At 45.8% G+C, this 19996-nt stretch overlaps 1 protein-coding gene across 1 annotated transcript in view; it reads left to right on the top strand.

The window, feature by feature from the left end:
* LOC136625182 (interferon-induced GTP-binding protein Mx2-like) overlaps positions 1–19996 on the top strand; it is a 94974-nt gene that overhangs the window by 55917 nt on the left and 19061 nt on the right. The window contains exons 12-18 of the mRNA XM_066599198.1: positions 637–791; positions 1337–1475; positions 3589–3787; positions 6005–6083; positions 17897–18019; positions 18331–18472; positions 18688–18846. Of these exons, the coding sequence (XP_066455295.1) occupies positions 637–791; positions 1337–1475; positions 3589–3787; positions 6005–6083; positions 17897–18019; positions 18331–18472; positions 18688–18846 (996 nt within the window). The remainder of the gene's footprint in view (positions 1–636; positions 792–1336; positions 1476–3588; positions 3788–6004; positions 6084–17896; positions 18020–18330; positions 18473–18687; positions 18847–19996) is intronic.

Below are 19996 nucleotides of genomic sequence, written 5' to 3' on the forward strand. Positions count from 1 at the left end.
TTTAGGGAAACGGGGTACTAGCTTTTGGAAAACTGTAATTTTTTTTTATCACAGCACTTAAACTGTCCTCAGGCTGAACTGTAAGGTCCTTTTCTTCAAGGCCGAGCACAAAACTGTTAGGCGGTTAAAATATTATCAAACTCCAACAAAAACCCCTCAACCCCCAATTAAAACCAAGTGTTTATTATTTCCTTTAAAAAGCCCTTAATTCCTCAAATCACTGCAAGGCCTCTCTCACAGGAGTGTATGGTCAGTGAGTACTATGCACGCAGTTTTTGCACATGTAACATGCTGTACCAATCTCCCATAGACTTTAATTATGCCTCGCACTCACAGCGCGGGAAATACACACACACACGAAAAAAGCTACTTTTGCTGATCTTTTTTGTGTGGTTTATCCCTGCTTTTTTGTAATATCTGGTGATTTTGATAGATATACCCCTGTTTATAGTGATTTGAGACATAGAAGACTTTTTAAAATGAAATAATAAAGGTTATATTATAATTGGAGGGGGGGGGGGTATTTTTCGCTGACATTTGATTGTATTAGAAGTCCTTATTTTTGGACAGCACATTTTGGAGTGGATAAAATATTACATCCGACCGGACGCTTTACCTTTCTATATTTCTTCCCAGCGCAAGACTACGTAGCTGGTGCAGGAAAGGGAATCAGTGCTGAACTCATAACATTGGAAATCGTCTCTCCAAACGTCCCGGATCTGACTCTGATCGATCTTCCAGGAATCACAAGGATTGCTTTACCCAATCAACCTCAAGACATTGGAAACCAGGTTTGTCAGACTCGGACCTCCAAGTATGCCATGGGCCAGAAATAGACTCTGACTGCTATAAAGATGTTTTAAGAAACAAATCGTTACAGAATTTTGTATCTATTTAGATAAAAAAAAACACATTTCATCAAATATGGACATTCACTGCCAGTGCATAGCTGTGATCGGTGGGGATCTGACCATTGCAACCCTACTGATCCCGAGAATGGGGATCCTGAAGGTCCTTCCATGAATAGAGCAGAGGTCACAAGTCTACGATGAATGTCTTACCTAAGCGGCTTTTATATGGTTTTTATTCATGGAGGTGCTCTTCCATGTGATCTTTGTCGCTCCCTTCTGACTGAAGGGTGAATTCACACATGGCAAATTTGTTGCACAAATGACTGCCGCTGTTCCGTTCAGTTGAATGTGACTTGTGGAAAGCTACAAGCTTGCTTCCAGAAGAACCCCATTCAGATGAATGGATCTGTCTCTTTCTGCAACGTGTGACTGAACCCTAATAGTGTGTGGTAATAATATATGTTATTTTATACACATATTTCCAGATCAAGCAGATAATAAGAAACTACATAACGAGACAGGAAACCATAAACTTGGCCGTGGTTCCCTGTAATGTGGATATCGCAACAACAGAAGTTCTGGAAATGGCTCGAGAGGTGGATCCAACCGGAGAACGTACTATAGGTACACATAGTTGCAGATTAGTTAAGGAAAGATAATCACATTAAAAGGGATGGTCTGGTTATAAACTACTGATGGCCTATCCCCAGGATAGGCCATCAATGGTACATTAGCGGGGTCCTGCCACCAGGACCATTGTTGATCAGCTGTTCACTGGGCTAGCATGCTATTGCACTGAACCAATTTCTGCAGGAAGCACAGAGCTCTGCTTTCAATGCAATGACCAAGCTTATTATTAGAAGCAAAGTTCCCACTGAAGTGAATGGAAGCATTGCCTGCAATACCAAACCAGGCCACTGTAGTGGAAACAGAGCTGTCTGCTTCCTCCAAAAATAATTTCACTGCAAAAGTGCATCAACCAAGTGAGCAGCTGACCAGTAGGGGGTCCGCTGGCGGACCTCCACCAATCTACCATTGATGGAGTATCCTGAGGATTGGCCATCAATAGATTACAACTGGACAACCTCTTTTAGACAATGGAAACTTACTTCCTGTAGCCTTTCTCTGCAAGCTCTCTGGAAATGTTCACAAACCTCCACAGTTACTTAACAATCCATCTGGTGTAAAGCAGTTAAAAGGACACAGAGAAGGGGGATGCAGCTGCAGTTTTTCCGTGTTTGCATGCAACAGGGGGAGAGGAGGGCAGCAGCAGCACGATGAGACGGCTCATTAGCCCAGAGTACAGGTTAAAGCTCTGACATCACACCAAGAAAAGCCCACTCAGCCGACATGGGGAGCAAAACAATTAGCATTTATAATAACCAGCAGAGGAAAGAAAGAATGTTAGGGCCCAACGATTCGACATAACGATTATCGCTCAAAAGATGTCTTTTGAGCGACTTTTGAGCAATAATCGTTGTGCTATTTACAGCGCAAGATGATCGCTCAAATGTTGAGCGATCACCTTGCGCTCCGATTGGAGGATGCAGAAGACAAGCGGGGCCGCTTGTCTTCTGCATCCAGCTGTTCTCTGTTCGAAACGCCCAGCTGTTATACAGCCGAGCGCTCCGAGCGGGGTATGGGGAACAGAGCTGGACCGCTGTGTTCTTCATACCCTGCCTGTCTTCAGAGAGCGGGATACAGCTGAAACAATAGTATCAGCTGTATCCCGCTGTGAATCCCTGATAAGACTCAGCACGCTGAAAGACAACAATGAGCGACGGCTTAACAAAAACTGCAGGATGTCAGTGCAGTTACAACGATTTTCGCTCAAAAGACGGCTTTTGAGCAAATTTTGAGTGATAATCGTTGTGTCGCATTGATGTATTCAGATGGGCTTATTTTAAGCTCTTAAAGTATTTAGGGACCAAAATCACCCTTTAAAGTCAATGCGATTGCATAAAAATGAAGCAAATACGCAGTTGCATGCGCATTCACTTCATTTTATATGTATAGTGTCAGGAGTCAGTGAGCAAAGAATTATTGCAATTGGGCCTTCTTGCATTTTTTTTTTACACGTGTGAAAAACACTACGAATATGGATGCTATATTGATGCAATAAGTGGTCACACGCATCAAAAACGCACGCAGTATGCACATATAATGGTGCATTTTTCACAGACCAAAATTCCATACAGCTCATGTGAATAAGCCTATAGACAGTGTTATACATCAGTTTTAGGGGGATTGGTGGATTTCCAGTTCGTTTTGGAACTAATTTGGAAACAAATCAAACTTTAATGAAATCCAAAAAACTGGCTGAACTAAACTTTTCATAAGTTCGCCCATGGTTAATTAAGACATAATTCCTATTTATACAATGTATCACTAATAGAGATGAGCGAACGTACTTGTTTCGAGTAATTACTCGATCGAGCACCGCGATTTTCGAGTACTTCAGTACTCGGGTGAAAAGATTCGGGGGGCGCCGGGGGGCGGGGGGAGGCGTGGTGGCACGGGGGGTAGCAGCGGGGAACAGGGGGGAGCCCTCTCTCTCTCCCTCTCCCCCCCACTCCCCGCTGCAACCCCCCACTCACCCACGGCACCCCCCAAATCTTTTCGCCCGAGTACGGAAGTACTCGAAAATCGCGGTACTCGGGCGAAAAAGGGGCGTGGCCGAGTACGCTCACTCATCTCTAATCACTAACTGTATATTTGTGTTGCACTTTTCATATAGGAGTCCTGACTAAACCAGACCTGATTGATGTAGGGGCTGAAGCTGAGGTTGTACATGTAGTCCAAAACCGAGTGTACAGCCTTAAGAAGGGTTATATGATGGTCAAGTGTCGGGGGCAGATGGAGATCCAGAATAAGACCCCCTTGGAAGAAGCCATGCACAATGAGAAGGCTTTCTTTGAAAATCATAAGCAATTCCGGTAAAATGTCTCTTCTATATCAGTTCTTTCATGTGGTGTAAAAAGTTCCTCAAACTCTAGTAACAACCAGAACTGCTTAATCAGTAGGGCAAACAGTGCAGGTGCCTCGTTGTCTCTGCAGTGCAAGTACCGTATTTACAGTTCGGGGCATCCCACACAGCTAGAATCCCTTTGTACCATATTACAAGTATTGTAAGTACCCACTGGTTTGGGGATCTGTGCTGGGCACCGTAGGGCAAGGATCTGTGGCTGACACAATAGGGAACCTACATGTTAGACAGAAAAGCTGCAGTGCAGATTCCACACTGCACTGCACTCACCTCCGTGTGCCCCCCCCCCCACCCCCCATCTACAGAAGGAGCCCTAGTCCCCACTGCTCTGATCCCATAAGGAGCTGGGTTGGTTACATGCCATTCATTGTGCATGTGACTGTTCGATCAGCGAGGGAGTTCCCCCTATGGCATAACTGGTGCTCCGCCATGAAATCTGGGAGGACCAGTGGATTGCAATGGCAGACGAAGGCCTAACACTTGCTTCATACGAGCCAGAAATACCACAGTGAATTTACAGCATAGTTGCTGTGGGTATTCCATTGCAGAATGCCTGCAGCAATTTCTCCACATATGAAGCCTCCAGTTCTGTCATGGCTTCTAATGTAAAAGAATAGCGATAATGCACTGCAGTACAGAAGTACTGCACTTTATTACCTGAGTGTTCATGAGATTACAGGTTAAAGTTCCCTAAAGGGACATAAAAAGCCAGAAAAAGATAAATAATAAAATTCACAAAAAAAAAAATTGTAAAAAAAAATGTGCGCAGTTTTGTCCTTTTTTTCTCCTTTTAAAAAAATAAAATAATAAACCTCATGTTTGAGGTCACTGCTTCTGTAACAACCCATACGATAAATTGAAAGCACTTTTCATCCTACACGGCAAATGCTATGAATGAAAAGCAAGATGAGACAAAATGTTTTTTTGTTTTTTTTTCTTTTGCCTTTCAAAAGCACAATAAAAAAGTGACCAAAAACTCACATGTACTCCAAAATAGTATCAATAAAAACTCAAGCTCGATATGCAAAAAAAAAATCCCCCACACAGTGCCATAGATGGAAAAATGAAAAAGTCACGGGTCTTTGAATGCAGGGATGTATAAAAACTATTTCCACAAAAGGGTTTTTATTGTAAGAAAAAAGGGAAAAAGCCTAAAAGAAATCATATTTAATTTTGGTATTGTCTTAATTGCACCAAGCTGCAAAAAATGTTATCATGTGATTTACAGCACATAGTAAATACCGTAAAAAAAAAAGCCAAAATGTATGTTTTTTCACACTTTCCCCTGCCCCCCCAAAAATGAATAACAATTATACAGTACTTCACATGTACCCCAAAACGTTACCCATAAATACTCCATTTTTGCACGCCGCGTACAAGCCCTCTTATGGCTTTGTTGATGGAAAAAGAAAAAAGTTATGGCTAGAGATGAACGAGCCCGCTCGGATAAAGCAGTTACTTGAGCAAGCATCGCTCTTCCCGAGTAACTGCTTACTGATACGAGCAGGCTCGGGGGGGCCGCGGGGTGGCGGGGGTGAGTGGGGGGTGGCGGGGGTTGGTGGGGGGGGGGGGGGGGAGGGAGAGAGAGAGAGAGATCCCTGCCATCCTCCCTGAGCCTGCTTGGACTAGTAAGCAGTTACTCGAGAAGAGCGATGCTTGCTCAAGTAACTGCTGTATCCGAGCGGGCTCGCTCATCTCTAGTTATGGCTTTGAAAAGTGGAGATGAAAATATCCAAAAACTATTGGGTCCCTAAGTCCGAAAACGACCACATCCTTAAAGGGTTAAATATGTGGATAAGTGTTTCGAAATATAACTCGCATATAGCAGGAAAATCCGACATTTTTACATTTGTAGCAGGTTTTTCCTTCTGCTGAATTAGCAGAGATTTAGCAGAGCGAATTTCATGCTTTGTAATGCCCGTAGAGAGGAGGGGTGGGGGATGGGGGGTGGGTGCCAGCGGCGAATACGCAGTAAATTCAAGACAAAATCTGCCTGTTTAATATCTGAACATTTAGGCTTCATTAAAATTCAAACAACTTGAAATAAATTCTTTTACCTAATGGCCCGCGGTTTTGCAGATCAAGTAAATCATTGGATTCCTCAATGTTCTGTCTGTTTGTATTATGTTACACCCAGTTCATGAATGTAACACTGTCTTACATATAGAGTTCTTCTGAACCGCGGACAGGCCACCATACCTCACCTGGCAGAAAGACTCACCAAGGAACTAGTCTACCATATCTCCGTAAGTGTATTAGTTGTGACAAACCACGAATATAGGAAGACGGGTGCTTCTTAAAGTAAGGTTCACTGGAGTCACTTACACGTCGATTTCTAAATAGAGGTTATCCCACTGCTGTATTGGAAAAAGCACGTGAGGGAGCAAACACCAGAAGAAGACCTGAATTGTTAAATGGGAGAAGCAAAAGAGAAGGGGACGGTCTTATACGACTTATTGGAACTTACGATGATGAGGCCCCCAGGGTACGGAAAGCAATTTCCAAATACTGGGACATCCTACTTGAAGATCCCGATTTAGTGGATTCCTTGCAACCATTTCCCGCAATTACTTACAGAAGAGGTAGGAGTCTTAAAGACCACCTCTTGCGGAGTCACTATATAAGATCATCGGGCCCCTCAACTTGGCTTACGACAAGCCCAATGGTGGGGTTTTATCGTTGCCATGGCTGTAAGGCATGCCCAGTTATGGAAAAAACAAAACACTTTCAAAGCGCAACAACCGGAAAAACTTTTTCCATTCGTGATTTCATAAATTGTCGATCATCTTTTGTCGTGTATTTGGCAACGTGCCCTTGCCCCAAAGATTATGTGGGCAAAACTATCCAACAGCTACGGAGACGCACGTTAGCCCACCTTGGAAATATTAATAGAAACGAGGACACAAGTCTTTCTACTCATATGCGTGAATTCCATTCTGCCCATCCCGAAGCCGTCTCATTCAGAGGCATTGAATTAGTACGAGACAACGGCCGCAAAGGCGATATGAATCGACGACTGCTCCAAAAGGAGGCCTTTTGGATCCATAAATTGGATTGTTTAGCACCCAAGGGGTTAAACGAAAATATATCCTTTGTTTCGTTTATATAGGAATTCATCTCTAGAAGTTTTCTCTGCTGTATCGTTGCTTTTACACGTTATGGTTAGAGGTTGGGATCAATCAATCATTTTAAATTGGACAAATTAAATCAGTTTTAGAGCACCCATTAATTTATAATTTAATCCAATTGGGTACAGTAATACATAGCAGTCATATTCTAGATCTAAAATCCAAGCAGTTAGGCACAAGTCATGCATATATATCAGTATCTGACCAGGGCAGTTATCCTTGGAATATGTGGGTTACGTGAAAATCTATGGTCCTTTAGTGATAATAACGGACATTAGAATTATAAACAGTCAGGTTATTATCCTGCCTGTTTTATAGCCAAGTAGGCATTAGTGTTTACCAATGAGATTGGTTAGTTTATGCTATCTCATTATTGACCCTTTTGTCTAGTATGCCACTGTATAATTTATAGTGGGGAGATGTGTTACATCTAAATTGTCTCTTACCTCATCATTTATATAAATATTATCCATCTTTGGAATACAGTAACTTGGCCACGCCCCCACCCTGGTTTTATCGTCCCCGTGTATTATTATTCTTAAGCTAAACTCTGCCAAACTCCGTCTTGGATTTGGTGACGTAGCGGCACTTACGTCCTCCTATTGCAGGGGCTTGTCCCTTGACCGGGGCGCCTCCCAAGTGCTGGCGTGATTCACATAAGGAGGCGGCGCCGGACGCGATGACGTCACCGCGCCGGACGCCGCATCTCCACAACTATATGATTACACGTCTCACACAAGTGGGCGGTGCCAGACGAGTCATGTCACTACGGCTCGGCCGCGCTATATCGGCTCCCATACATGGCGCCACACCACGTGACCTGGCGCCCTGTTAATATGTAAGCAGCGGCGTCATCAACATCAGACGCCGTTGCTATCTGTTATCGGCTAGCCCGTGCACAAATGACATACTACGTGCCGTGACGTATCACGTGATTCGGCGTGTCTTTTGCATGGAAACATATGTTACTTAGCAACGGCCCTGGCCTCGCCCCCTTTCCTAATGACACGTCACTTTTGGCCCTCCTATTGCTATGGATTACCCAATTGGAATTTTAATTCACTCCCCTCCCACAAGGAGGAGTTAGCCCTACATAAACCGACCAGGTACAGACAGTTACCAGGTCTGTCAAATTGAAGTGTTGCCTCATAAGGGGCTGGTAGTATAGCACAGTTAACGGTCACCATTTGGGACCGCACTATCAGTTAGCCAGGTCAGGTGCTCTTATCATAGTAACCTTAAACTGACCTCCCTGGCATGTTATGCTGCAAGGGGTATTGCACGCTATTATATCATGCGCTAAGACACCCAAGTTACTAGCATCCATGTTCGTTATATGGTGCCCCAATAACGAACCTATCTAAGATGGTTTGCTAAGTTTGGTGTTGTCTATATACTTAAGCTTGCATCATGCGCAGTGGTTAACATACTTTCCTTATTTGCTCTTACACACTGTGCAATCAATCTTCCAGCCCGTTTTCTTGTAGCGTGACGAACGTCAGTTTATATGCGCTAATTCTTGATATCTTCTTATTGCGCAACTGACGTTCACCACCCAATTTGAATTTAACAACAAACGGAGTACAATTTTGTACTTTGTGTCAATTTCAAACACATTCAAGTCCTCTTTTTCGTCCTGATGAAGCAGTGACTATAAAAATCCTTCCTGCACTGTGGAAACGCGTTGGCGACCTTGGACGATTTTGGTTGCTTCAGTCATTAATTGACTTTAGTCAACTATTTACAAATGTATTAAAATCTGTACTTGTACTGGCACACATCATTATAGTCCTGACTCCTTCGGACAATAATATGCACAAGGAAGTCTAGACTATACAAGTCCAGTTCTCCAGTTTTGTTGTCTGATAAACATAACCTGGACCCATACATTATAAATTGGGTCTTGACAGATTACTGTTCCGACGTGGAAGTAAACTTTAACAATATCACATCACATTAACACAGCATAGTGTTGTGATTAAGCGGGTAGAAGAGCACATTACCTCCATTAAATATTGTGGATCCAATAGACTATTATTAATCCACTATTTAATAACTCTTGGAGTGATTGATATTTATGGTCTGGAACGGTGCCGTTGAATAATGTGCACGTTTCCATTAACAAAAAACGACCATTAATCACCTATTAGGGTCCGACACTTTTGGCCTTATATCTTTGTCCAAAGGTCTTGTAAGTTCACTCCATTTCTTATCAGTCCTCTTGGTCATACTTACCTTGGTGGCTAGGAGGTTGGTGAGACTCTATATACTCACTAAGTGTTCAAATCCCACTCGGAAATTTTGTTTTTGTTTGTTTGTTACACTTGTGTCTGTTTTTGGGTCGTAACCACCCTGGTTAATCAGGGTAATTTTAATTTTTAAAAATTATTAAAAGTTATATTTTAGTCTCAGGCCCTTTCAGTGACAAATAGTTTAGATTGCTCTAAGAGCCTTGGTTGTCACAGTGATTAAGGTTCACTGGAGTGTGCCTTTTAATAAGTGTGCCTTTTGGCGCATCTTGGGCTGTACCAAAGACAGAAAATAAAATCCGTGCCTGCTATGAGAGGACAGATTTACAAAACCATTTGTGCCATTTTCTGTCTTTAAGGCCTGTGATACACACGAGTGTTTGGGCATGCAAAATTTGCGCACACAATACGCTGTGAATAGAAGCCTTTGATTTCAATGGGGTCATTAACATGCACAGATTTTTCCTGTCCATTTTGGCCGTGCGAAAAAGAACGCAGTATGGGAGCTTAGTGTATACATTTATATGTTGAACTAAATATTAAAACAGTATGCCGTAAGTTCCTGAGCTCCCCCTAGTGGTGACAGCAGGAGACAGAATTTTATCCTTTAGCTCAAATTTCCAGCAGGCAGCAGATAACCATCGAAAATTGCAAAACTAATTAGATAAACTAAAGGGAAGGGAACTTCTCTCTGATCTATTTGGCTCTCTTCACATCTGTACTGGGGATTATGTTTTCTGCTCCATTATGGGAGCAGGAAAACCGAATCCCCTAGCAGGGCTGTTCCGTTTTATGAGAGAATTGAGCGGCGCCAAACAGACGCCATTGATTATAATGAGGTCTGCTTAGTTCCTGTCAAAGTATCCAGCACTTCATATAGTATCTGTACTGTAAGCCTCAAACAGAGCCTCTAGTGCAGATGTGAACAGAGCCTTACTAAATACTGAAGAAGCTGCTGGGGATTGAGCTCACCTGTAGACTGCACTTGGCTTGAAAGGGGCTTACTGGGAGTTTTCAAAAAGTTGGTACAGGCAGGAAATGGACTTCACTAAGAAAAACTAAGCAGTACTTTCCTATTAAATGTCCCAGCTAATCACTGGGCTCAGTGGTCACATGCTGTTTATGCACACATGACTACTGAGCCAGTGATTGGCTGAAGTGCTCACTTGAATGATTAATGTCACTTGAGCACTGTAGGAGTTTCTAGGAACAGAGGAGGAGGGGGGCATCTAACTGGTCAGTCCTTCTTAGCTTTTTAGCTTAACACATTCTTTATAGCCCAAGCCATTACTTCTTACCATGAACCAAGTTTATAGCCTAGTGTGACTACTTGATTGAGAACAGCAGTGATTCCTAAATATTCCTGCAACACAAACTGCCCTCCATGGGTTTAAGCATAAAAATGAACAAGGAGCAAATCAGGGGTTGCAACGTTCTGATTGTTCAGAAGGTTACATGAAGAAGTCTTAAAGGGATTGTCTAACCTCTTTTCCAGATAAGTTGATTGCCACTAGACTAGCTGTCAGCAATTGGAGGCTGAGAGGCAGGATGGGGGGCATTTGCCTGGGTGCTGGGTCTCAGGGGGTGCTTTCAAGTCATTTTGACTTGTCCATGGTATTAAGATACAGGACTAGTTGAGCAAACCAAATCTTTTCTGTCAGTTGAGCAAAGTCTAGCCATGACCATGGCTGTGTCTGACTTCACTATTAGAGATGAGCGAGCACCAAAATGCTCGGATGCTCGTTACTCGGGACGAAATTATCGCGATGCTCAAGGTTCGTTTCGAGTAACGAACCCCATTGAAGTCAATGGACGACCAGAGCATTTTTGTATTTCGCCAATGCTCGCTAAGGTTTCCATTTGTGAAAATCTGGGCAATTCAAGAAAGTGATGGGAACGACACAGCAACGGATAGGGCAGGCGAGGGGCTACATGTTGGGCTGCATCTCAAGTTCACAGGTCCCACTATTAAGCCACAATAGCGGCAAGAGTGGGCCCCCCCCTCCCAACAACTTTAACATCTGAAAAGCCCTCATTAGCAATGCATACCTTAGCTAAGCACCACACTACCTCCAACAAAGCACAATCACTGCCTGCATAACACTCCGCTGCCACTTCTCCTGGGTTACATGCTGCCCAACCCCCCCCCCCCCCCCCCTGCACGACGCAGTGTCCACAGCGCACACCAAATTGTCCCTGCGCAGCTTTCAGCTGCCCTCATGCCACGCCACCCTCATGTCTATTTATAAGTGCGTCTGCCATGAGGAGGAACCGCAGGTATACACTGCAGAGGGTTGGCACGGCTAGGCAGTGACCCTCTTTAAAAGGGGCGGGGCGATAGCCCACAATGCTGTACAGAAGCAATGAGAAATATAATCCTGTGCCACCGCCATCAGGAGCTGCACACGTGGGCATAGCAATGGGGAACCTATGTGCCACACACTATTCATTCTGTCAAGGTGTCTGCATGCCCCAGTCAGACCGCGGTTTTTTATAAATAGTCACAGACAGGTACAACTGGGAATCCCCAACTCCGCAATGGGAATTCCGTGTGCACCCACAGCATGGGTGGCTCCCTGGAACCCACCGGCTGTACATAAATGTATCCCATTGCAGCGCCCTGGACAGCAGAGCTAACGTCAGATTAAATGCAGGTGGGCTTCGGCCCACACTGCATGCCCCAACCTGACCGGGGTTTTTAATTCATAGACACAGGCAGGTACAACTCCCTATTGTGAAGTCCCTGTGGACCCACAGCATGGGTGGGTGCCAGGAAGCCACCAGCGGCACATAAATATATCCCATAGCATTGCCCATCACAGCTGAGGTAATGTCATGTTTAATGCAAGTGGGCTTCGGCCCACACTGCATGCCCCAGTCAGACTGCGGTTCTTTAGAAGTGGACACATGTAGTTACAACTCCGTGTGCACCCACAGCATGGGTGGCTCCCTGGAACCCACCGGCGGTACATAAATATATCCCATTGCAGTGCCCAACACAGCTGATGTAACGTCAGCTGTAATGCAGGTGGGCAAAAAATTAATTGGATTACACTGTAGGCGAGGGCCCCAAAAAATTGGTGTACCAACAGTACTAATGTACCTCAGAAAAATTGCCCATGCCCAACCAAGAGGGCAGGTGAAACCCATTAATCGCTTTGGTTAATGTGGCTTAATTTGTAACTAGGCCTGGAGGCAGCCCAGTTAAAATAAAAATTGGTTCAGGTGCAAGTTTCAACGCTTTAACCCCTTCCCGCTCCAGGGCGTACCGGTACGTCCTGGCAGCCTGGTACTTCCCGCAACAGGGCGTACCGGTACGTCCTGGAGATAGCGTGGGATCACATAAGATCCAGCGCTATCCTGCAGCGGGAGCCGGCTGTCAGTCACAGCCGGCGTCCCGCTGCAGCAGCGGGGGGGCATCGGAGATGCGCCGACCGCTGTTAACCCCTTCCCTGCCGCGATCTAAGTAGATCGCGGCAGGGAAAGAGTTCACAGAGGGAGCGCGCTCCCACTGTGTCTCCGGCCGGAAATCGCGATGTCATCGCGAGAGCCTGGCCTGTCGCCATGGCAACAGGACGCCAGACACTGGCGTCCTGTATTGCCTGTGCCTATAATCGCTGTATAAGCGATAAGGCATGGCAGAGCAGTAGCTCTGCCATGCCTTATAACAGCGATCATAGGCCCAGTGCTGCAAGTCCCTCAGAGGGACTCAAATAGTATAAAAAAAAAGAAAAATGTTAAAAAAAAAATGTAAAAAAAACCCTTTTTTATGCTTTTTCTAATATTAGCATAAAAAAAGGGAAAAAAAATTAAAACCCCACATATTTGGTATTGATGCGTCCTTAACAACGTGTACAAAAAGTTGAACACACTTTTTATTTTGTACGATAAAAAGCGTAAAAAACAACGCTAAAAAACAGAGGCAAAATACTAATTTTTAGCATTTTGCCTCCCAAAAAATGCAATAAAAGTGATCAAAAAAGCTGTACATTCCCCAAAATGGTACAAATAAAAACTACAGCTCGTCTCGTAAAAAATAAGCCCTCATAGAGCTCCGTACATAGAAAAATAAAAAAGGTTACAGGACTTTGAATGCAGCTATAGAGGAAAAACAAGATTTCCAAAAAAATGGGGGTTTTATTTCAAAAAAGTGTAAAAACCTAAAAAAAAATAAAACAATTTTTGTATCGTTGTTACCGTACCGACCCGCAGAAAAAATTTAGTGTGTCATTTATGCTGCATGATTAACGCTGTAAAAAAAAGAAAAAGAAATCTATGGCAGAATTGATGCGTTTTCTCTCCCTGTTATCATAAAAAAAAAATTAAAAAATTTTACGATATTGTCTATGTACCCAAAAGTGGCACCGATAAAAACTACAGCTCGCCACGCAAAAAACAAGCCCGTATACGGCCGCGTCCACGGAAAAATAAAAAAGTTATGGCTTTTGAAAAATGGAGATGGAAAAATACCAAAAAATCGCTTGGTCCTCAACGCCAAAATAGGCCGTGTCATTAAGGGGTTAATGAGCATTGAAACGTATAAAAATTGTTTAGAAAAATTATATGACTGAGCCTTGCAGCCCTAAGAAAAATTGGCCGTTCGGCGTGATTACGTGAGGTTTCAGGAGGAGGAGCAGGAGGAGGAGGATGAATATTATACACAGATTGATGAAGCAGAAATGTCCCCGTTTTGGATGGTGAGAGAGAACGTAGCTTCCATCCGCGGGTGCAGCCTACGTATTGCTTACGTATCGCTGCTGTCCGCTGGTGGAGAAGAGAAGTCTGGGGAAATCCAGGCTTTGTTCATCTTGATGAGTGTAAGCCTGTCGGCACTGTCGGTTGACAGGCGGGTACGCTTATCCGTGATGATTCCCCCAGCCGCACTAAACACCCTCTCTGACAAGACGCTAGCCGCAGGACAAGCTAGCACCTCCAGGGCATACAGCGCGAGTTCAGGCCACGTGTCCAGCTTCGACACCCAGTAGTTGTAGGGGGCAGAGGCGTCACCGAGGACGGTCGTGCGATCGGCTACGTACTCCCTCACCATCCTTTTACAGTGCTCCCGCCAACTCAGCCTTGACTGGGGAGCGGTGACACAGTCTTGCTGGGGAGCCATAAAGCTGGCAAAGGCCTTGGAGAATGTTCCCCTGCCTGCGCTGTACATGCTGCCTGATCTCTGCGCCTCCCCTGCTACCTGGCCCTCGGAACTGCGCCTTCTGCCACTAGCGCTGTCGGATGGGAAGTTTACCATCAGTTTGTCCACCAGCGCCCTGTGGTATAGCATCATTCTCGAACCCCCTTTCTCTTCGGGAATGAGAGTGGAAAGGTTCTCCTTATACCGTGGGTCGAGCAGTGTGTACACCCAGTAATCCGTAGTGGCCAGAATGCGTGTAACGCGAGGGTCACGAGAAAGGCATCCTAACATGAAGTCAGCCATGTGTGCCAGGGTACCTGTACGCAACACATGGCTGTCCTCACTAGGAAGATCACTTTCAGGATCCTCCTCCTCCTCCGGCCATACACGCTGAAAGGATGACAGGCAAGCAGCATGGGTACCCTCAGCAGTGGGCCAAGCTGTCTCTTCCCCCTCCTCCTCATGCTCCTCCCCCTCCTCCTCCTCCTCAACGCGCTGAGATATAGACATGAGGGTGCTCTGACTATCCAGCGACATACTGTCTTCCCCTGACTCCTCAAAGTTTCCAAGGACCTGGCAGATGTCTGCCAACCAGACCCACTCTTCTGTAAAGAATTGAGGAGGCTGACTCCCACTACGCCGCCCATGTTGGAGTTGGTATTCCACTATAGCTCTACGCTGCTCATAGAGTCTGGCCAACATGTGGAGCGTAGAGTTCCACCGTGTGGGCACGTCGCACAGCAGTCGGTGCACTGGCAGATTAAACCGATGTTGCAGGGTCCGCAGGGTGGCAGCGTCCGTCTTGGAGTTGCGGAAATGTGCGCTGACCCGGCGCACCTTTCCGAGCAGGTATGACAAGCGTGGGTAGCTTTTCAAAAAGCGCTGAACCACCAAATTAAAGACGTGGGCCAGGCATGGCACGTGCGTGAGGCTGCCGAGCTGCAGAGCCGCCACCAGGTTACGGCCGTTGTCACACACGACCATGCCCGGTTGGAGGCTCAGCGGCGCAAGCCAGCGGTCGGTCTGCTCTGTTAGACCCTGCAGCAGTTTGTGGGCCGTGTGCCTCTTCTCTCCTAAGCTGAGTAGTTTCAGCACGGCCTGCTGACGCTTGCCCACCGCTGTGCTGCCACGCCGCGCGACACCGACTGCTGGCGACGTGCTGCTGCTGCTGACACATCTTGATTGCGAGACAGAGGTTGCGTTGGAGGAGGAGGGTGGTTTAGTGGAGGAAGCATACACCGCCGCAGATACCAGCACCAAGCTGGGGCCCGCAATTCTGGGGGTGGGTAGGACGTGAGCGGTCCCAGGCTCTGACTCTGTCCCAGCCTCCACTAAATTCACCCAATGTGCCGTCAGGGAGATATAGTGGCCCTGCCCGCCTGTGCTTGTCCACGTGTCCGTTGTTAAGTGGACCTTGGCAGTAACCGCGTTGGTGAGGGCGCGTACAATGTTGCGGGAGACGTGGTCGTGCAGGGCTGGGACGGCACATTGGGAAAAGTAGTGGCAACTGGGAACCGAGTAGCGCGGGGCCGCCGCCGCCATCATGCTTTTGAAAGCCTCCGTTTCCACAAGCCTATACGGCAGCATCTCCAGGCTGATCAATTTGGCAATGTGCACGTTTAACGCTTGAGCGTGCGTGTGCGTGGCGGCGTACTTGCGCTTGCGCTCAAACAGTGGCGCTAGCGACGTCTGGACGCTGCGCTGAGAGACATTGCTGGATGGGGCCGAGGACAGCGGAGGTGAGGGTGTGGGTGCAGGCCAGGAGACGGTAGTGCCTGTGTCCTCAAAGGGGGGTTGGATCTCAGTGGCAGGTTGGGGCACAGGGGGAGAGGCAGTGGTGCAAACCGGAGGCGGTGAACTGCCTTCGTCCCACCTTGTGGGATGCTTGGCCATCATATGCCTGCGCATGCTGGTGGTGGTGGCTCCTCAGCTGATCTTGGCGTGACAAAGGTTGCACACCACTGTTCGTCGGTCGTCAGGCGTCTCTGTGAAAAACTGCCACACCGTAGAGCACCTTGACCTCTGCAGGGTGGCATGGTGTGAGGGGGCGCTTTGGGAAACAGTTGGTGGATTATTCGGTCTGGCCCTGCCTCTACCCCTGGCTCTGGCTCGGCCTGTGCTCACACCCTGACTTGGGCCTCCGCGTCCTCGCCCGCGTCCACGTCCTCTAGGCCTACCCCTACCCCTACTCCTCAGCATGCTGTATTACCAGTAGTGCAGAAACAGAACGCTGTAATTAAATGTGCCACTTATTGGCCTGTGGTTGGAGGCTGACTTCGCTTACGGAACGCACAGCAGAGCCAGGAATTAATTTTGCGCAAGCCTGCTGTAACACTTAGCTGGCTGCGTATGAATTAGGAGGACAACTACCCCCAGCACAGACCCAGTACACTGAGGACAGTCACAGGCAGCCCAAATAGATTTTCTTTTCCCAAATGTTTTTGGAAAGGCCCACTGCCTATATTCAATAAATATGTCTTCTGTCCCTGCCTCACCACTACTGGCCCTGGACTATGTATAATTACTGCAGGGCGCAATGCTCTACACGGCCGATATACAAAAAAAAAAAAATGTGCAACACTGCAAAAAGCAGCCTCCACACTACTGCACACGGTTAGATGTGGCCCTAAGAAGGACCGTTGGGGTTCTTGAAGCCTAAAATACTCCTAACACTCTCCCTTTAGCAACTCCAGCAAGACAGCACTTTCCCTGATCCCTGTCAGAACGCATCTGTGGCGAGCCGCGGGAGGGGCCGATTTATATACTCGGGTGACACCTGATCTCGCCAGCCACTCACTGCAGGGGGGTGGTATAGGGCTTGCACGTCGTAGGGGGAAGTTGTAATGCCTTCCCTTTCTTTCTATTGGCCAGAAAAGCGCGCTAACGTCTCAGAGATGAAAGTGAAAGTAACCCGAACATCGCGTGGTACTCGTCACGAGTAACGAGCATCTCGAACACGCTAATACTCGAACGAGTATCAAGCTCGGACGAGTACGTTCGCTCATCTCTATTCACTATCCCCCTGTCTATTCCCCTCCATGCCCTCCGACTGGGTAATCGATAGATGAACCAGGTTTGCCAGAGTGGCTCTTCATTCATGCTCATAGAAAGTGATTCAGAGTGGATGTCCCCCCCTCACCACCACCATTTCCCCTACTCTGATGTCCATATGCCCTAACATTGTTGTAGTCCAGATCTGTGTTCACAATTCTACTGGATGCTATTGAAAAATGTTGACCCCTGACAGTATAGCTGACCTCCTATAATGTAATGCTGTATTATCTGCTATATTCTAGAAGAGATAGTTCTTTATACATAAGAGTGTTATACAGTATCTGGTTCTGTACAGACACTGAACAAGCAGGGGATCCACAGAGATATGCGATCTCAGTTCAAAGGCCAGAAGGGCAGAACCAATAATTTTTAGCTCTGTAGACCAATTGTTATTAATCGTTGTAAAGCTGTTTTGATTATGAACACATATTTTCGGTTCCTTTTCATATGTGACATTTTTAACCTCTTTTTGACCAAAACGTTTACCGTTCTAGAAAACATTACCAAATATTGATCAGCAGATCCGAAGTAAGCTCAGAGAGGCAGAAGAGCAACTAAGCCAAATCGGCAGAGGCGTGCCTGACACAGAAGAAGAGCAAACTCATTTTCTTGTATCAGTAAGTACATATTAAAGGGGAGGTCTGGTGTATAAAACTGTTTTTTAGTACCCTATTTGGGAATTCTGATTTAATAAAGGGGATCCTACATTTAGGACTTTAATCTATAAGCAAAAACAATGACCTGCTCAAGAACATCTTTCATTTGATTTGAATGGGAATTGTGTAATGCTTAATTTGCCCTGTGGTGGCGCTGCAGGAAAATTGAACACTTGCTGCCAGGCAACTCCAGAAATTACTTTATACTTATGAATATTGCGAGATTCAACTGGCAAACTGATTTTTTTTTTCTTCTTGTTTTATTTTGGCAGAAAATCAGAGATTTTGATGACGGAATCATGAAAGTAGTAAATGGCGATGAAGAAGGAAAGAGCGAAGACTTAAAACTTTTCAAAAACTTAAGAAAACTTTTTGAGTCCTGGGAAATGGAAATCAAGAATTCATGTGTAAAATGTAAGTATAAACTTACAAGCAGGAAAGTATGAACTAATTATTTTCCATTACCTTAACGATATGGAACTTTTTTTTCAGCCCGATATCGCGCTCGCCCGTGTGAAGGTAGCCTAAGAGCTTTAATAGTAGTTAGAAACCAAACCCAAGTTCTGTGCACAAGTTCTCAGCCCCGATGTTTAGGAATAATATAATAGTACAAATTCTTTACATTCCAGTTGTAAATGAGATGAGAGAAGAAAGTGACGTCTACGAGAATCAGTATCGAGGCCGCGAGCTCATCGGATTCATCAACTATAAGAAATTCGAGAACATTATGAGGCAACATATAGTAACATTCCAAGACCCGGCTATACGTCTGCTGCACGCCGTCACTGGTAAGATAAATCTGTGGCGGTACATTATAGTACACCTGTTAACCCCTTCAGTGGCAGGTTTAGGTAGTTTTCAGCACACTTCAGTGCAGCAAGCCCCGGAGATTTTCCGGGCGTGCCACTAAAGGGGTTAATGCCATAAAGGGTATGTAAGCTTTTGGAACAAACGTTTTTATTATTGCAATTGCAGTTTTGTGGATACAGCTCCTATGTAGACGTACTGTGATTCTGCAGTCCTGTTATCTCACTTTCTGCCCCCTGTAGGTTAGCAGTTAGGGGGCAGGAAGAGTAAGGGCTTAGACAAACATGTTTGCACACGTTTTTGTGTGCATTAAAAGGCACGTCTGCAAAACGTAACGATGCAAACCCATTGATTTCAATGGGTTTGTTCTCGTGGGCAAATCCTGCGCCTGAGAAAAGATAGGACCTGCCTTATCTTTCTGTGTGCTATGCAGAAAGCAGTCAAAGAAATCTGTGGCAGGTTTAAAAAAATCAAGGTGGAGGGTGTGACCCTTGTTCATGCGCAAATATGTTCAGTTGCGGTGAGTGTATTTGCACATACGTTCGTCTTTGAAGCCCTAAGGGCCCTTTTACATGGTTACATGGCGCTTCTCGTTCAGTGTAAAAGCATGCACAGACTGAACGGCCAACGATAATTCGTCCGTCGCCCAGTTTACGCATGACTAAAAATCGGACAACTAAGATGTCGTAGATGAACGACTGCCTGTTACTGTAAATGAAGGCAGGCGGGCTGGGACGATCCCTGACCCGTTCCACCTTTATTCACAGAGCGATATTTCTTCCTGTACAAAAGCACAGGAATGATCATCACTGGGACGGCCTGTTGGGCATATGCACCTGACAAGTTGTCCCATGTAAAAGGGCCCTAACACATGAATGCAGAATCTAACTTTACTGGGTTTGTCAGTCATCTATAAACATGGAGATTAGAGATGAGCGAGCACCAAAATGCTCGGGTGCTCGTTACTCGGGACGAACTTTTCACGATGCTCGAGTGTTCGTTTCGAGTAACGAACCCCATTGAAGTCAATGGGCGACCCGAGCATTTTTGTATTTCGCCGATGCTCGCTAAGGTTTCCTTGTGTGAAAATCTGGGCAATTCAAGAAAGTGATGGGAACGACACAGCAACGG

The sequence above is a fragment of the Eleutherodactylus coqui genome, chromosome 4 (genome assembly GCF_035609145.1).
Source record: "Eleutherodactylus coqui strain aEleCoq1 chromosome 4, aEleCoq1.hap1, whole genome shotgun sequence".
In the NCBI taxonomy this organism is placed as follows: Eukaryota; Metazoa; Chordata; class Amphibia; order Anura; family Eleutherodactylidae; genus Eleutherodactylus; species Eleutherodactylus coqui.